The sequence below is a fragment of the Corythoichthys intestinalis genome, chromosome 9 (assembly GCF_030265065.1).
Source record: "Corythoichthys intestinalis isolate RoL2023-P3 chromosome 9, ASM3026506v1, whole genome shotgun sequence".
Lineage (NCBI taxonomy): Eukaryota > Metazoa > Chordata > Actinopteri > Syngnathiformes > Syngnathidae > Corythoichthys > Corythoichthys intestinalis.
In genome coordinates, this window is record NC_080403.1 from 3,836,304 (window position 1) to 3,856,003 (window position 19,700).

At 44.2% G+C, this 19,700-nt stretch overlaps 1 protein-coding gene across 2 annotated transcripts in view; it reads left to right on the forward strand.

Annotated features, from left to right (window-relative positions):
* The window catches only part of vgll4b (vestigial-like family member 4b), a 105,753-nt gene that overhangs the window by 80,938 nt on the left and 5,115 nt on the right, over positions 1-19,700 (forward strand). For both annotated transcript variants that reach the window (XM_057845293.1, XM_057845292.1), the window contains 2 exons: positions 14,324-14,552; positions 14,624-14,741. In XM_057845293.1, the coding sequence (XP_057701276.1) occupies positions 14,324-14,552; positions 14,624-14,741 (347 nt within the window). The remainder of the gene's footprint in view (positions 1-14,323; positions 14,553-14,623; positions 14,742-19,700) is intronic.

Here is a 19,700-nt window from a genome sequence, read left to right on the forward strand (position 1 = left end):
CTCCCGCGCCGGCTCCACGCAGTCAAGTTCCTCCCGCGCCGGCTCCACGCAGTCAAGTTCCTCCCGCGCCGGCTCCACGCAGTCAAGTTCCTCCCGCGCCGGCTCCACGCAGTCAAGTTCCTCCCGCGCCGGCTCCACGCAGTCAAGTTCCTCCCGCGCCGGCTCCACGCAGTCAAGTTCCTCCCGCGCCGGCTCCACGCAGTCAAGTTCCTCCCGCGCCGGCTCCACGCAGTCAAGTTCCTCCCGCGCCGGCTCCACGCAGTCAAGTTCCTCCCGCGCCGGCTCCCCGCAGTCAAGTTCCTCCCGCGCCGGCTCCCCGCAGTCAAGTTCCTCCCGCGCCGGCTCCCCGCAGTCAAGTTCCTCCCGCGCCGGCTCCCCGCAGTCAAGTTCCTCCCGCGCCGGCTCCCCGCAGTCAAGTTCCTCCCGCGCCGGCTCCCCGCAGTCAAGTTCCTCCCGCGCCGGCTCCCCGCAGTCAAGTTCCTCCCGCGCCGGCTCCCCGCAGTCAAGTTCCTCCAGCGCCGGCTCCCCGCAGTCAAGTGCCCGCGCCGACGTCCAAGCTGCCCGAGGTGCCCGTCCCGGCGCCTCGTCGCCTAGTCCCTGTCCCGGCACCTCGCCGTCTGGCCTCCGTTCCAGTGCCTGCGCTGATTCCACGCAGTCCAGTGCCCGCGCCAAAGTCCAAGCTGCCCGAGGTGCCCGTCCCGGCGCCTCGTCGCCTACTCCCTGTCCCGGCACCTCGCCGTCTGGCCTCCGTTCCAGTGCCCGCGCCGACTCCACGCAGTCTAGTGCCTGTCCCGGCGCCTCGCCGTCTGACCTTCGTTCCAGTGCCCGACGACTCCGCTGCTGTTCCGCCAGCAGACTCCTGCGACTCCGCTGCTGTTCCGCCAGCAGTCTCCTGCGACTCCGCTGCTGTTCCGCCAGCAGTCTCCTGCGACTCCGCTGCTGTTCCGCCAGCAGACTCCTGCGACTCCGCTGCTGTTCCGCCAGCAGACTCCTGCGACTCCGCTGCTGTTCCGCCAGCAGACTCCTGCGACTCCGCTGCTGTTCCGCCAGCAGACTCCTGCGACTCCGCTGCTGTTCCGCCAGCAGTCTCCTGCGACGACTCCGCTGCTGTTCCGCCAGCAGTCTCCTGCGACGACTCCGCTGCTGTTCCGCCAGCAGTCTCCTGCGACGACTCCGCTGCTGTTCCGCCAGCAGTCTCCTGCGACGACTCCGCTGCTGTTCCGCCAGCAGTCTCCTGCGACGACTCCGCTGCTGTTCCGCCAGCAGTCTCCTGCGACGACTCCGCTGCTGTTCCGCCAGCAGTCTCCTGCGACGACTCCGCTGCTGTTCCGCCAGCAGTCTCCTGCGACGACTCCGCTGCTGTTCCGCCAGCAGTCTCCTGCGACGACTCCGCTGCTGTTCCGCCAGCAGTCTCCGGCGACGACTCCGCTGCTGTTCCGCCAGCAGTCTCCGGCGACGACTCCGCTGCTGTTCCGCCAGCAGTCTCCGACGACGACTCCGACGACGCCTCAGTGCCTGGTCCGCCCGACTCCGACGACGCCTCAGTGCCTGGTCCGCCCGACTCCGACGACGCCTCAGTGCCTGGTCCGCCCGACTCCGACGACGCCTCAGTGCCTGGTCCGCCCGACTCCGACGACGCCTCAGTGCCTGGTCCGCCCGACTCCGACGACGTGCCTGACTCTCTTTACGATGACGACGACGTCGCTCCTCGCTTCCTGCCACGGCTTAGTGGCATGAACGGCAAAGTCCTACCTCGCCCGGGGCGCCCGCCTGATCATCCTGTGCGGTCACCCAACGTCTGGCGCCCCAAACGCCCACCCGGTCGACCCGTGCAATCGGCCCACGTCTGGCGTCCTGGACGCCCGCCTGACTAGCCCTGACGGGCTAATGTTGCTCCCTCCTTCAGCATCCTTCTTCTCGCAGTGTTTGGGACTTTGTTTTCATCGGGACGTCTGGGATCCGTCCCTTGAGGGGGGGGTACTGTTAGGTTTTGTATTTGTTTTCTCCTAGTGTAACTTGTCCCTGTGATTGCCCATTGATTTCACCTGATGTGCCTTCTCCTTGCCTATCCCCCTGTGCTCACCTGTTCCTTGTTGTCTCGTTAACCCTTGTTTGCTTGTGTGTATATAAGCTCCCATTTTCTGTTCACTCCTGGTTGCGTCATTGTCAATGTCTGTGTCTGCGTCAAAGTTGAAGTCCTGTCCTAGCCCTCGTGTTCGTCTCAGTAAGTTTTTGATATTCAGCCTTTGTTAGTGACCTAAGTTATTTGTTGATAGTTTTTTGATCACCACAGCCTTTGTTTTGTACTTTGTGCCTTTTGTTAGTTATCATTAAAGCCTTTTTGAGTTCTCTGCCACCTGCCTTGCATTTTTGTTTCACTGCTTTTGGGTCCACACAACCTACCTGCCTGCCCGCGCATTCCCTGACACAGATAAGAGCAGTGCTGCTTCTTCATAAATCTACTCAAGTTAAAGTAAAACGTATTGTGTGGTAAAACTAATCTCAGAAGTACATTTTTCTCCAAAAGTTACTCAAGTAAATATAATGGAGTAATTGTACTACTACAACCCACCTCTGAACACAAGTAATACACAGCACGACCACAGCCCTCCCAGAGTCCACGTGAAAACAGGCATCACTTAAAAGGCTGCACTTAATGACAGAGGATGACGGTGCCGGATTTAAGTACAGTACTCATATGGAAGTGTACGGTGCATTGGTTTTAGGCGGAGGGTTGGCCTCTGGATTAAGACCGAAAGGATTCTCCTGTAAGCACAGGCCGCAAACGCCGCCACTAATGGCTGGCTACATGTAAAATAGATTCAAACTGCTCGTCATGTGACGTGTTCCGATGCCAGTCATGTGGTTCTCGTTTTCACTTCAACCCAAGATCGGATCTAAAATTTATTTAAATTTAAAAAGACAGACGTTCAAAAAAACAACAACAAAAGAAGCCTTCTACAAGCAGGCAAGTTTGATTGTGTAGTCTGACCAGCTGGCGCGAGTAGCAAGCAGGTGGGTTTTTGGTTGCCCAATGGCACAAAATCAAGCACAGTGTGTTGGGCCAACGCTTAGGCTCGGGGCTGGTGGAGGATTTGACTCTCGTTGATTGGTTCTTTCTCTGGCTCCTGCAACCGGGCCCCTCTGCCTCGGCGCTATGGCCACTCCTTTGTTTTGGCAGTGGTTGAAATTGGGAAGAACCCAGGCACTCAGGTGGTGAGGGGCGAATTGGGCGTCTCTCTGATTTACTGACCATCAATGTGAAGAAAGAAGCATCACATTCAGAATAGGAACATTTTCGTCATTTTGTCTGTCGCACCATTGAATAGAAAAGTGTCCACTGATATTGACTGACTCAATACAGATAACCCTCATTTCAGAAAGTTTTGTTCCTCAGTTGTAAATGGTAAATGTAGTTACGCTTGTGTAGCGCCTTTCCACCTTTAAGGCACTCAAAGCACTTTGACACGATATCTTCATTTACCTACTGAGACAAACTTTGTGAGATCAACATTTCATTTTCCAACTTGGAACATCCCAAGTTGGCTGTGATGTTATTACACCTTCCACCTCTGCTGTAAACAAAACACATAAGTACACCTGTCACGATTATTACTATGTTATCGTTTCATACATCAAATCGCTAACAGTGGGGTTGGGCATCAATGGGATCTGGGACGAACACTCCGGTTCTCCCGGAACTGTTTGAATTTTTTAATTTCAATTCCAAGTTTCGATGCCCTGACTGCCGACCAGAACAAAAAAGCTGCCGAACACCACGAAGTAGCCACATGAAGACTAGCTTCGTTATGAGCAAATCTTCTGAAGTGGCTAATTTAGCTTAGCCCAAAAATGCGTTGCTACGCTTCACATAAATGACAACATAGTAACAGAATAAACACACCAAAATGATACAGAAAAATAGATAAATTTCATCATATCAAGTTCAAAGACTGATATTTATATATGTTAAAACTAGCCCTGTGGGAAATTCATAGCAAAGTTAATAAGAAGTTCATATAATTTAAAAAATAGTCGAGAAGAGTAGTTAATAATATAAACTGTACAATTTGGTTTACCTTGCCTATTGAAAGAATCTGAATCGAGAATCGCTTGGAACCAGAATCAAAACATGGAATTGTAATCGGAACCATTCAAATTCAAACGAAGCATCATTTCAATTGGAATGGTTATTGACTACTTTTTAAGTCTGATTTCTTTCTAAACTGATATATTGTTCATCCGTCCCAAGATTTCACTATTGTAACTCCGGACTCTACAGTTTTTCTTTGGTTTTGCTATGTGCGCTTGGCTTCCCCTAGTGGTGACTTACTGGAAGCAGCAGGCAAAAATAACATTACTTTAGTTGGAAAGGAATCCTTGAGGTGTACAGATGCTACACACCTCCTCTGCAGTACACATCGTTGGGAACCCTTGATAAAACAATTTAAGTTTTAACAGAGGGTCTGATATCATTTCAGTGTGTTTATTAGTCTTGCACCGCTACCATTTGTTTGGCCCCAACCCCGATACCTGGCTGTGCCGTATCGGCCTATGCTGATACCATACCCGATACCACATCGTTTGAAATTATATATGTGAAGTGAATCCAGTAGAACTTTTTATTGCATACCTGGTATGGGTGACAAAAGTTAAATAGACCTTTGGCTCTCAAAGACCAAAATAATGCTAAATTTGTGAAATTATAACATGTATAATACTAACCCAACAGTAAGAAAGTAAAAATACAATCAATGAACTGAATAAGCTTTTTTAAACCCTGAGTTTTGGCTCTCAAAGGCTAAACAGTGCAACTTTCATGAAATTATAATAATAATTGACCACAGCATCCTGTCTCTCTATTAACCTCCCTCTCTGTGCAACACCAGCAACACACATTTAGCCACTTAGCTTAGCTTACTTCTACAGCACTTTTATAGGCTTGCCACCCGTTCTTTGAAATAAGGAATTGTTCCGAATTGGGAATTAAAAGTTGTGTTCCGTATTGAACCAATACGGAATATATATATATATATATATATATATATATATATATAAATTAGTGATGCACGATAATACATTTTTCAACCGATACCGATAACCGATAATTTCCTCCTCATTCCAACCGATAACCGATAATGTCAAGCTGATAATTCTATTTAAAGATTTATGTAAAATTTTAAAGTATACACAAAAGAAAATATTACTGTGCAAAAATATAATTTATTCCTCTTTTTTTCAACATAAAATATGAACAAGTCGTCAATTCCAACATCTAAATAATGACAGATTGTCTGACATTGTGTAATGGTAAACTTTTGGCAACAATTACTTACAGAGTAAATACCTAAATTGCACAAAAATGCCTTTAAAAGTATGCCATTCCTAACATATATAACATTAATACACTGCAAAACACACCTCCTTAAAACTATTCAGTTTTAAGTGTAAATCTATTGGAAATAAGTGAAATTACAGTGCCTTGCAAAAGTATTCGGCCCCCTTGAACCTTGCAACCTTGTCCCACATTTCAGGCTTCAAACATAAAGATATAAAATTTTAATTTTTTGTCAAGAATCAACAACAAGTGGGACACAATCGTGAAGTGGAACAAAATTTATTGGATAATTTAAACTTTTTTAACAAATAAAAAACTAAAAAGTGGGGCGTGCAATATTATTCGGCCCCCTTGCATTAACTTTGTAGCTCCACCTTTTGCTCCAATTACAGCTGCAAGTCGCTTGGCGTATGTTTCTATCAGTTTTGCACATTGAGAGACTGACATTCTTGCCCATTCTTTCTTGCAAAACAGCTCGATCTCAGTGAGGTTGGATGGAGAGTGTTTGTGAACAGCAGTCTTCAGCTCTTTCCACAGATTCTCGATTGGATTCAGGTCTGGACTTTGACTTGGCCATTCTAACACCTGGATACGTTTATTTTTGAACCATTCCATTGTAGATTTGTATGGAGATAGAATAGTGCCAAAAGAAGTGAGGTTGTAAAATGAAAATTCTTCCTGTAAAATGACCATTTTTAACTAAAAAACACTTGTATTACCGACTTTTTCCTTTTGTAATAAACATGAAAAAAACACAATGTAAAAAATACATTATACAAGTGTTTTTTTTCCAATTACAAGTGATTTTTTTTGTTCTACGGGTGTTTTTTCTTAGCTACAGGTTAAAAAGTTTTGTCTCACCCTTGTCGCGTTTTATGAGACAAAAAAAATACTCGTAACCTAGTTTTAAAATAAAAACATACCTGTAAAATGACTCATCTTAACTAAAAAACACTTGTATTTTAACTAAAAAAACACTTGTATTTCCAAATTTTTTCGTTGTGAAATAAACATGAAAAAACAATATTATAAAATTTCTTCAAGTGTTTTTTTTCCTCATTTACAAGTGATTTTTTTTGTTCTACGGGTGTTTTTTCTTAGCTACAGGTTAAAAAGTTTTGTCTCACCCTTGTCGCGTTTTATGAGACAAAAAAAATACTTGTAACCTAGTTTTAAAATAAAAACATACCTGTAAAATGACTCATCTTAACTAAAAAACACTTGTATTTTAACTAAAAAAACACTTGTATTTCCAAATTTTTCGTTGTGAAATAAACATGAAAAAACAATATTAAAAAATTTCTTCAAGTGTTTTTTTCCCCCATTTACAAGTGATTTTTTTATTTTTCTACAGGTGTTTTTTTCTTTGCTACAGGTGAAAAAGTTTCGTCTCACCCCTTGTGGCGTTTTCTGAGACAAAAGTCACTTGTAACCAAAGATGAAAAAATCTACTTGTACATCGAAATAATATGTTGTAAAACACAAAAATATCATTCCAAGTCGTGGTCAAAAGAAGACGTTAGTTAAGAAAGAACACAATCTAGTGAATAGTTCTTCGGGTGTTTTATCTTTAATAATGTACAAGTGTTTTCTGAGCATGTACAACTAAATTTCGGCCCAAGCATGTGATGTGAGGCAAAATTCAGACCAATCGGAACGGCGATTGTTCAGGAGGAGGGCGGGACACACCATTGCCGACCTGCTCCTTCTTGCTTTATTCATCACGGCAGAGTACGACAGAAATGGCAGAGCAGCTCTGCCATGGCCGAAATGGCAGAGCTGCTCTGCCATGGCCGAAATGGCAGAGCTGCTCTGCCATTTCTGTCGTACTCTGCCGTGATGAATAAAGCAAGAAGGAGCAGGTCGGCAATGGTGTGTCCCGCCCTCCTCCTGAACAATCGCCGTTCCGATTGGTCTGAATTTTGCCTCACATCACATGCTTGGGCCGAAATTTAGTTGTACATGCTCAGAAAACACTTGTAGATTATTAAAGATAAAACACCCGAAGAACTATTCACTAGATTGTGTTCTTTCTTAACTAACGTCTTCTTTTGACCACGACTTGGAATGATATTTTTGTGTTTTACAACATATTATTTCGATGTACAAGTAGATTTTTTCATCTTTGGTTACAAGTGACTTTTGTCTCAGAAAACGCCACAAGGGGTGAGACGAAACTTTTTCACCTGTAGCAAAGAAAAAAACACCTGTAGAAAAATAAAAAAATCACTTGTAAATGGGGGAAAAAAAACACTTGAAGAAATTTTTTAATATTGTTTTTTCATGTTTATTTCACAACGAAAAATTTGGAAATACAAGTGTTTTTTTAGTTAAAATACAAGTGTTTTTTAGTTAAGATGAGTCATTTTACAGGTATGTTTTTATTTTAAAACTAGGTTACAAGTATTTTTTTTGTCTCATAAAACGCGACAAGGGTGAGACAAAACTTTTTAACCTGTAGCTAAGAAAAAACACCCGTAGAACAAAAAAAATCACTTGTAAATGAGGAAAAAAAACACTTGAAGAAATTTTATAATATTGTTTTTTCATGTTTATTTCACAACGAAAAAATTTGGAAATACAAGTGTTTTTTTTAGTTAAAATACAAGTGTTTTTTAGTTAAGATGAGTCATTTTACAGGTATGTTTTTATTTTAAAACTAGGTTACGAGTATTTTTTTTGTCTCATAAAACGCGACAAGGGTGAGACAAAACTTTTTAACCTGTAGCTAAGAAAAAACACCCGTAGAACAAAAAAAATCACTTGTAATTGGAAAAAAAACACTTGTATAATGTATTTTTTACATTGTGTTTTTTTCATGTTTATTACAAAAGGAAAAAGTCGGTAATACAAGTGTTTTTTAGTTAAAAATGGTCATTTTACAGGAAGAATTTTCATTTTACAACCTCACTTCTTTTGGCACTATTCTATCTCCATAGATTTGGCTTTATGTTTCGGATCATTGTCCTGTTGGAAGATAAATCTCCGTCCCAGTCTCAGGTCTTGTGCAGATACCAACAGGTTTTCTTCCAGAATGTTCCTGTATTTGGCTGCATCCATCTTCCCGTCAATTTTAACCATCTTCCCTGTCCCTGCTGAAGAAAAGCAGGCCCAAACCATGATGCTGCCACCACCATGTTTGACAGTGGGGATGGTGTGTTCAGGGTGATGAGCTGTGTTGCTTTTACGCCAAACATATCGTTTTGCATTGTGGCCAGAAAGTTCAATTTTGGTTTCAGCACCTTCTTCCACATGTTTGGTGTGTCTCCCAGGTGGCTTGTGGCAAACTTTAAACGAGACTTTTTATGGATATCTTTGAGGAATGGCTTTCTTCTTGCCACTCTTCCATAAAGGCCAGATTTGTGCAGTGTGCGACTGATTGTTGTCCTATGGACAGACTCTCCCACCTCAGCTGTAGATCTCTGCAGTTCATCCAGAGTGATCATGGGCCTCTTGGCTGCATCTCTGATCAGTTTTCTCCTTGTTTGAGAAGAAAGTTTGGAAGGACGGCCGGGTCTTGGTAGATTTGCAGTGGTCTGATGCACCTTCCATTTCAATATGATGGCTTGCAAAGTGCTCCTTGAGATGTTTAAAGCTTGGGAAATCTTTTTGTATCCAAATCTGGCTTTAAACTTCTCCACAACAGTATCTCGGACCTGCCTGGTGTGTTCCTTGGTTTTCATAATGCTCTCTGCACTTTAAACAGAACCCTGAGACTATCACAGAGCAGGTGCATTTATACGGAGACTTGATTACACACAGGTGGATTCTATTTATCATCATCGGTCATTTAGGACAACATTGGATCATTCAGAGATCCTCACTGAACTTCTGGAGTGAGTTTGCTGCACTGAAAGTAAAGGGGCCGAATAATATTGCACGCCCAACTTTTCAGTTTTTTATTTGTTAAAAAAAGTTTAAATTATCCAATAAATTTTGTTCCACTTCACGATTGTGTCCCACTTGTTGTTGATTCTTGACAAAAAAATTAAATTTCATATCTTTATGTTTGAAGCCTGAAATGTGGCGAAAGGTTGCAAGATTCAAGGGGGCCGAATACTTTTGCAAGGCACTGTATCTGCCAGCGCTTCAAGTGTATTTTTCTCAGATTTCTTGGAAGAAAAATAGCTAGCTGAAAATAATCTTAACAGCCTTATTTTAAGCAATACGTTATTATACTTAATCCTATAAAAAAAAAAACTTGGAAGAAGAAAAGATTTTGAATAATATTTGTGGCTACAGAATATTATTGTTATTTCATTACAACAGGAATGTGCATATTTAAATTGATACGTGTTAATAAGTGCCAATAAGTTTTGATTATCTACTGTGACTGCAATTGAGCAGACAAATAAATTAGATTAATTTGAAAAGTGATTACTAATGTTATATGCTTTGTTGCACACTGTGAAAATGATTAACTCAAAAGAGCGAGATGTCATGTACCCATTCTGCAGCGCTTTGTTTACATTTGCGGCACTAACGACGTGTGCTTTTCAGCAGCTAAACTGATACACGGCAGTACTATTTGGATGGAGTTGGAGCTCGCATCTCCATGCGTGTTGTTTTGTGCCTGAGTTTTGTTAAGCAGAAAATAAAGGCAGCGTTACAAAGTCATCTGACCGCTTGTCATTTTACATACTGAATGCATTATTGGCTGGCTGACTTCATTTTCTCTATGTTTAAATTATCATCTAACCACTGTGCCGTCATGATAAGCTTGCTTACTGGACATCACTTCTCCAAATGTACACGGTGAAAATGTGATTGGCATGTTTTTCATGAAGAATGGTGGTCGTATAAACTGCATTATTTTTTTATCCAGGGCTTTGGCTCTCGGGTCATTTCGGTAAAAAAAAATCGTATCTCGTCTCGGCGGCGGCTACGTTCCTACCAGATAATCCGCCCGCACCGGCCGGTTCGCCGCAGCGTATTCGGGGGCTGGCTCTGCTCGCACGCCGTGAGGGAACGCTCGAGAAACCGGGGTGTTCGCCGGAGGTCCTGAAGCTGTGGAACTGGGCTCTGCCCGCCGCGGCGGCCTGCCGGGACCATCCAGAGCGGCGGGCTCCGTTGGAGGACGGCTACTTGCCGACTATCGGTCTCCAGTCGTGCCGGTGTTTAGCCTTAGATGCAAGTTTACCACCCGCCTTGGGCTGCTTTCCCAAACAACCCGACTCTGTATCGTCACAAGCCCCGTAGTTTCACTTAGTGTTTACAATAGCTTTAGCATTCCCGCTGGCAGCAGCCTCGTATTCGTTCCAAAAATCTTTGTGATGCAGTTTTAAATGGATGCTGGGTTAGTGGTTTTGAATGAGGACGCTTTCTTTCGGTCTCGTGGAACTTCTGCGGTACATGTTTCGAGGATGGCGAGAGCGTCGTTTTTTTAGTAACAGCCGCCATAATATTCAACTATTTCTTGTCGTGTAACTCCGCCTCCTCAACCCCTCCTCCCTCAGGGGCTTCAGAGAGGGGAGGGGTTGAGGAGGCAGCATGCTGAATTCTTCGGTTGCGCACATTTGGAGGCTAAATCAAGTATAGAATTATCGGATTGCATTATCGGTTGAATTTTTTTATTATCTGGATTATCTGTGTGACGTCATAATTGCCATTATCGGCCGATAATTATCGGCGACCGATATTATCGTGTATCTTTAATATAAATAGATACATTTCTATTCTATTCTAATCTAATCTATTTTCTATTTCTATGCATTTTCGGAGTTCTGGGGATGCCCCTTTTTTTCGTCACCTGTATGGCTTTCGGTGGGAGGAAGGCATCCCTTATTTCTATTTCTGAAAGGTGGCAACCCTACTTTGGAAACATGTCTCAAATTACTGCGGTATTTCTTTCTGTAAAAGACAATAAAAGTAAAGTAGATTTAGTGAACTGACTCGGTATTGTTGCTTTGGTCCAGCCCCCTTTCTCTGGACAGCAGTCCTGCTGTTGCAGCCTCAAAGTCTTTGTGTTCGTTCACGTTTCGTCTTCAAATGTTTCATCAGGTTTGAGGTATTGAAACTGGCGGATTTAACTCCACTTCTCGAAACGTTCAGGCCACAAATCTTGCATGCAGTCATTGATTGTAATCGATGGAATTTCTATGCTGAAATATTTCCAGACCGCCGCCATGACTCCTGGTTTGTTTTTCCTCCATATGAAAAAGTTGCCCTGGCTTTGGCGTGATGGTCATTGAAGAGGCATTGGTCTAGTAATGCTTCTTTACAGCCCGCTCGCAAAAGTAATATGATTCAATAGCCTCTGGGAGCCACGACAATGGGATGGAAAAGCCGCATGTTAGAATCGGCCTATAAACGAGTGTGTAGTGTAGTTGTCAATGAAATTCTTGACATTTATAGGGAATGATAACATTCACCTGCAGCCTCTGAGAAAACTGCTTCTCTCGATTTATTATGACAATCCGATTTGAATATAATTGAACTTCAGAACAAGAAATGGCAAATTGATGTCTTGCTTTTGTGAGTGTGTCTCCTGGTGGTTTTTTTTTTGGAGCGCTGCCAAATCTCTCAGGAAGTTTGCAGCTGATGGTGAAAGAACAAGAAAACAAAGCAAAGGGGGAAAACGAGCCTCTTTGCTCAGGCAAGCTTTGGCCACTAACGAAGGAAACAAGTCTTTCTTGTAGTAGTAGAAGCCTGGACCATTCACCCAGGGGGACCCCCCCCCCCACACACACACACACACACACACACACACACACACATCTCCTTAGCTCTTCCTCTGTCCTCACGGTATTGTGGAAGGTGATGGGGGCTCATTTATTTGTGGTTGGATGCTGTTGTTGACTCCAGATGCTTGAACCAGCAGTCAGGTTGCTTGGTCACATGTTCCTACAAGTTTTTAGCATTCGCGTCCAAGCAAGTATGTTTTTTTTTCGTTGTTGTTTTTTTTCCAAAGGGTCTTGAATTTTCACTATTGTGCCCATTGAGTTGCGGTGTTCTCTTTCAGTGATGACATAAAGACTGTGGAAATGCCTCAGTGTCTGCCTGTGAATGAAAAGGCATTTTTAAAGTCCTAGTTTGTCAACATGTGTTTAGATGGAGCTCCATTTTCCTGTTTGTGAGAAAAAAGACTGACTCTCGATCCTTTGGGCGGGCCTCAAATTGGAGGAGGGAAGTGAAGTTGCTGGAAGGGTCTAAAACACAAGTCAAAAACAAGCATGCACAAAGTGAAGCAGACTGTATTGGAGCCACTCAACAACATAATTGCTACCGGTTCAAGTGCGAGCAATATGAGGAAAAACTGGGTGTATACAGTCAACAGTGGTGTAAAATAGTATCTGAACCTTTTATCATTTTTAACATTTCTGCATAAAATCACCATCAAATGTGATCTGATCTTTGTCAATATCACACAGATGAAAAAACTGTGTGCTATAACTAAAACTACCCAAATATAAATAGGTTTTCATATTTTAATGAGGATAGCATGCAAACAATGACAGAAGGGGGGAAAAATAAGTGAACCCTCTGTCTAAGGAGACTTGGAGAGCAATTGAAACCAATTTTTACCAAATAATTTGTCAGGTGAGTGCCCAATCACTGATGAGTGGTTTAAAGCTGCCCCACCCACTATAAAACACACACCGAGTAAGAATTGTCTTGATGAGTAGCATTGTCTGTTGTGGTTCATGGCTCGGTCAAAAGAGCTGTCTGAAGACCTGCGATCAAGGATTGTTGATTTGTATAAAGATAGGAAAGGATACAAAGCCATCTCTAAAAGTCTGGATGGTGTTCAAATCGACAGTCAGAAAAATTGTTTTCAAATGGAGAGTTTGGCACTGTTTTTCTTTCCCAAGGAGTAGCCGTCCACCAAAGATGACACCAAGAGTTCAGCGCAGAATACTTAGAGAGGTAAAAAAAGAACACTAGCTTGTCTGCTAAAGACTTACAGAAATCACTGGCAGAGTCAATATGTCTGCACACGTCAACTATATGTAAAATTATGGCCAAGAATGGTGTTCATGGGAAGACTCCACGGAGGAAGCCACTGCTGTCTAAAAAAATCCCACTGTTGCTCGGTTAATGTTCGCAAAAAGGCACTTGGACACTCCGCAAATTTTGGCAAAATATTTTGTGGACTGATTGAAACCAAAGTTGAATTGTTTGGCAGTAACACACATCATGTGTGGAGGAAAAATGGAACAGCTCACAAACATCAAATACCTCATCCCCACCGCGAAGCATGGTGGAGGAAGGATCTTGATTTGGGGCCGCTTTACTACCTCAGGGCCTGGACAACTTGCAATCATTAATGGAAGAAGGAAGTCAAAGGTTTACCAGGATGTTTTGCAGGAAAACCGGCGTCTGTCAGACAGTTGAAGCTAAAAAGAGGATGGATGGTGCAAAAAGACAATGATCCAAAACACAGAAGTAAATCAACTTCAGATTGGTTTCAGAAGAACAAAACACAGTACATGTTCTACAGTGGCCAAGTCAAAGTCCAGACTTGAACCCCATTGAGATGCTGTGGCATAACCTAAAGACTGCGATTCATGTCAGACATCCCAGGAATCTGACTGAATTACGCTGTTTTGTAGAGAAGATTAGTCCTGATTGATGTGCCAGACTGATCTGCAGCTACAGGATGCGTCTGGTTGAAGTTATTGCTGCCAAAGGGGGTCAGAAAATATTAAATATGAGGGTTCAGTTACTTATTTTCCCCCCTTCTGTTATTGTTTGCCTACTATCCTCATTAAAATATGAAAACCTATGAATTTTTGGGTGGTTTTAGTTCAAGCAGACACCTTTTTATCCATCTGTGTGATTTTGACGAAGATCAGATCACAATTGATGGTGATTTTATGCAGAAATGTGGGAAATTCCAAAAGGTTCAGATACTTTTTTATACCACTGTATTTACGAGCGCTGCATTGGGGAAAAGTCAAAACGATTCTGACAGACAGTAACAGATTCTTAATGTTACCCCATTGTTCTATTTTTTTTTTTTTTTTTTTTTTTTTTAAACAACAGGAAACCTCACGGAGACTATCGCAGCAAGGACCAGAGCCGAGGTCCTATGGAACGTGTGGTGGTACCAGGCCTCCATGCCAACCACCTGTATGGACACGCCCACCTCCAGCATCATCACCACTTGGCCAGTTTAGCCGCCATGGACCAGCCACTGGCGCTGACCAAGAGCAACGGCTTGACGGCCCCGGTCGCCGTCCCGCATGCACTCGGCATCGCGGAACGCCAGCAGGTGACTGTCGACCCTCAGATGTTGCATTTTTCCTTTTTCGGGAACTAAACACTGATGTGCATCTTTTTCAGAATCGTCCATCGGTGATCACATGCGCTCCCGCCAACAACCGCAACTGCAACCTGTCACACTGCACGCTCTCTCACAATGGGTGCTCGAGCCTCACTAACAACTACAGGAGAGTCCACTGTGAGTGCTCACACATAAACAACAAGGCTTTTTAATATTATGTTTAAAATGTATTTATTTAATATTTTAAGAATGAACTCACTGGCCTCTTGACGGCAGTAGACGTCTGATACGATTTGACTGGGGGGGTTGGCAGCGATCGGCCGATTGCCGTCAGTGGCTTTGAAACATGAACATTCAGTGGCAGCGTTTCAGTTTAAATAGACTTCATTTCTATAACAGTCAATGACAGTGAATGAATTAAGGGATATAAGCATCAAAATATTCCAGAGGTGTATGGGTATTGCAATTCTTTTTTCTTTTAAAAACAATTTAACACATCTGATTATTGTTGATATGTTTATTCATGTAAAACAAAAATATTGAAATACATAATAATTGTATTCATTAGTGCTGCAACGATTAATCGATTAACTCGAGTAATTCGATTTGAAAAAAAACTTGGAATCAAATTTTGCGGCTTCAAGTATTCGTTTAGAGTGGTATTATAATTAATGGTTTGTTTTGAAAGTGTTTGCTTTTAGTTTTATTGATTTGGGTGGATACACTGCCTTCTAGTGGCAACAATGAATATGACATAACTCATTTAACATTGCTGAACCCATCTGCTCCCTGCTAAAACCAACATAAGGAAAGTTTTTATTTGAGTTATTCTTTTTAATGCGTTCGTAATTTAGTTTATAGGTAGATTTCGCCATTTTTTGTGGGAATATGCGTTTGAACAATTTGTTAAGAGCATTGTAAAAAAAAAAAAAAAAAAAAGTTAGCATTTTATAGCATTTAAGTTAGCGGATATTTGCTATGTAAGTTAGTCAATTGTTCTTTTGTTGTACTTATATCCTCATTTATTTTACTTAGGTAGTAACCCTATACCGTTTGAGGCCAAGCTCAAGTATTTTCATTTATTTTTAAATGAAAGTGCAATTCTGCATGATTTGAAGAAACATTCGGGAATTTTATTTTGTAATTGCGTTTAATGCTCTTTTGAAAGTGCTAAGCTAGCTAAGTGCAAAATATGAAATGGGTGAGAAACCCAACGCCATTTTTGTTCTCTGCCAATTAGAGCCCATCAAAAGTGTTTATTTGATCCAAAATGACTGTTATCTTGTCCTGCAAAGTGAGCATGTTAGCAAATTTATTCAACTTATTCATTGCCAATCAGATATTTTATAATGGGTGTCATTTTAAAGCTCTACTTAGCGTAGAATGTGAAGCATGTGAGATTAACCCCAGGAATGTTTATTTACATGTTAAACATGACGTGCTTTTATTTTTAAATGTTCATCGGAAGTACATTCCCTAATTTGCTAACCATAAATTTCACAGCAGTTAAAAAAAAAAAAAAAAAAAAAAAGCACTTGTCTTCAATTTAGTAAAAAAAAAAAAAAAAAAAAAAAAAAAAAGCACTTGTCTTCAATTTTCATCATGCATGTGGTGTTAGTAATTGATTTTTTTCGCATCGTTTGCAAATGCTGTAAACCAGCGAGTTTTCATGTTTTTCATTAGGCTCAATGTAGCAATGCTAACATTTTACAATGTTTAATATAGATTTGTTTCCTTATTTTGTGTCTGAACTTTAATTCTACGGTGTGTTGATGACCAATAAACATCTGTGAAAGGAACAGGATTCCCATATGCAATCAACACGCACGTTTGCCGAGTGCACGCAGCGATAAATCGAAGCTGGGAAAATTACCGACCTCATTTTTTATTTACCGTGCGATAAATTGACTTAATGCATATCTCGACAGGCTTATACTATTTTAAGTAGAATTGCAAGCTCTTTATGACTACCCTTACCAAGGCCAAATCATGTGGAGAGGGGATCCACCTAGTAACCAGTAAGGTTACCAAGAGGAATGGAAGTGGGGGGATAGGTCAGATTAAGGTGTGACAGAGTAGGGTAAATGCATATGCTTTTGTTAGTGATGTCGTTAGGAACCCAGTATTTAGACAAATCTGTGCGCATAAGGGAGTTGATCCATCCATCCATCCATTATCTTCTGCTTAGTCCAGGGTCGGGTCGCAGGGGCAGCAGCTTCAGCAGGGAAGCCCAGACTTCCCTCTCCCCAGCCACTTCAGCCAGCTCCTCCGGCAGGATTCCAAGGCGTTCCCAGACCAGCCGAGCGACATAGTCTCTCCAGCGTGTCCTGGGTCGACCATGGGGCCTCCCGCCGGTGGGACATGCCCGGAACACCTCTCCAGGGAGGCGTCCAAGAGGCATCCGAACCAGATGCCCGAGCCACCTCAACTGGCTCCTCTCAACGCGGAGGAGTAGCGGCTCGACACCAAGCCCCTCCCGGATGACCGAGCTTCTCACCCTATCTCTAAGGGAGAGCCCGGACACCCTGCGGAGGAAACTCATTTCGGCCGCTTGTATCCGGGATCTTGTTCTTTCGGTCACGAACCACAGCTCGTGACCATAGGTGAGGGTAGGAACGTAGATCGGCAGGTAAATCGAGAGCTTCGCCTTTTGGCTCAGCTCCTTCTTCACCACAACGGACCGGTGCAGAGTCTGCATCACTGCAGACGCTGCACCGATCCGCCTGTCAATCTCCCGCTCCCTCCTACCCTCACTCGTGAACAAGATCCCAAGATACTTGAACTGCTCCACTTTGGACAGGATCTCATCCCCGACCCGGAGAGGGCACTCCACCCTTTTCCGGCTGAGGACCATTGTCTCGGATTTGGAGGTGCTGATCTTCATCCCAACCGCTTCACACTCGGCTGCGAACCGCCCCAGTGAGAGTTGGAGGTCATGGCTTGATGAAGCCAACAGCACCACATCATCTGCAAAAAGCAGAGATGCAATGCTGAGGCCACCAAACCGGACACCCTCAACGCTTCGGCTGCGCCTAGAAATTCTGTCCATAAAAATTATGAACAGAATCGGTGACAAAGGGCAGCCTTGGCGGAGTCCAATCCTCACTGGGAACGAATTCGACTTACTGCCGGCAATGTGGACCAGACTCTGACACCGGTCGTACAGGGACCGAACAACCCTTACCAAGGGGCTCGGTACCCCGTAGTCCCGGAGCACCCTCCACAGGACTCCCCTAGGCACACGGTCGAACGCCTTCTCCAAATCCACAAAACACATGTAGACTGGTTGGGCGAACTCCCATGCACCCTCGAGGACCCTGCTGAGGGTGTAGAGCTGGTCCACTGTTCCACGGCTGGACGAAAACCACACTGCTCCTCCTGAATCCGAGATTCCTCCTTCCTCCTCCTCTCCAGCACCCCTGAATAGACTTTACCGGGGAGGCTGAGGAGTGTGATTCCTCTATAATTGGAACACACCCTCCGGTCCCCCTTTTTAAAAAGGGGGACCACCGCCCCGGTCTGCCAATCCAGAGGCACTGTCCCCGATGTCCACGCGATGTGTTAGAGGCGTGTCAGCCATGACAGCCCTACAACATCCAGAGCCTTTAGGAACTCCAGGCGGATCTCATCTACCCCCGGGGCCTTGTCACCAAGGAGCTTACCAACCGCCTCAGTGACTTCAACCCCAGAGATCGAAGAGCCCACCTCAGAGTCCACAGACTCTGCTTCCTCAAAGGAAGGCGTGTCGGTGGAATTGAGGAGGGCTTCGAAGTATTCTCCCCACCGACTCGCGATGTCCCGAGTCGAGGTCAGCAGTACACCATCTTCACTATACACAGTGTTAATGGTGCACTGCTTTCCTCTCCTCAGACGCCGGATGGTGGACCAGAATTTCCTCGAAGCCGTCCGGAAGTAGTTTTCCATGGCCTCGCCGAACTCCTCCCATGTCCGAGTTTTTGCCTCTGTGACCGCCGAAGCCACAGTCCGCTTGGCCAGCCGGTACCTGTCAGCTGCCTCCGGAGTCCCACAGGCCAAAAAGGCCCGATAGGCCTCCTTCTTCAGCTTGACGGCATCCCTTACTGCTGATGTCCACCAGCGGGTTCGGGGATTGCCGCCACGACAGGCACCAACCACCTTACGGCCACAGCTCCGATCGGCCGCCTCAACAATGGAGGTGCGGAACATGGCCCACTCGGACTCAATGTCCCCCACCTCCCCCGGGACAAGGGAGAAGTTCTGCCGTAGGTGGGCGTTGAAACTCTTTCTGACAGGGGATTCTGCCAGATGTTCCCAGCAGACCCTCACAATACGTTTGGGCCTGCCAGGTCTGGTCAGCAACTTCCTCCGCCATCGGAGCCAACACACCACCAGGTGGTGATCAGTTGACAGCTCCGCCCCTCTCTTCACCCGAGTGTCCAAAACATTTTTAAATAATTTATTTGCAAATCATGGTGGAAAATAAGTATTTGGTCAATACCAAAAGTTCATCTCAATACTATTTATCCTTTGTTGGCAATAACGGAGGCCAAATGTTTTCTGTAACTCTTCACAAGCTTTTCACACTGGTATTTTGGCCCATTCCTCCATGCAGATCTCCTCTAGAGCAGTGATGTTCTTGGTCTGTCGTTGGGCAACACAGACTTTTAACTCCCTCCACAGATTTTCTATGGGGTTGAGATCTGGAGATTGGCTAGGCCACTCCATGACCTTGAAATGCTTCTTACGAAGCCACTCCTTTGTTGCCCTGGCTGTGTGTTTGGGATCATTGTCATGCTGAAAGACCCAGCCATGTCTCATCTTCAATGGCCTTGCTGATGGAAAGAGATTTTCACTCAAAATCTCTCGTTACATGGCCCATTCATTCTTTCCTATACACAGATCAGTCGTCCTGGTCCCTTTGCAGAAAACCAGCCCAAAAGCATGATGTTTCCACCCCCATGTTTCACAGACGGTATGGTGTTCTTCAGATGCAATTCAGTATTCTTTCTCCTCCAAACACGACAACTTGTGTTTCTACCAAAAAGTTCTATTTTGGTTTCATCTGACCATAACACATTCTCCCAGTTTTCTTCTGGATCATCCAAATGCTCTCTAGCGAACCGCAGACGGGCCTGGACGTGTACTGGCTTCAGCAGG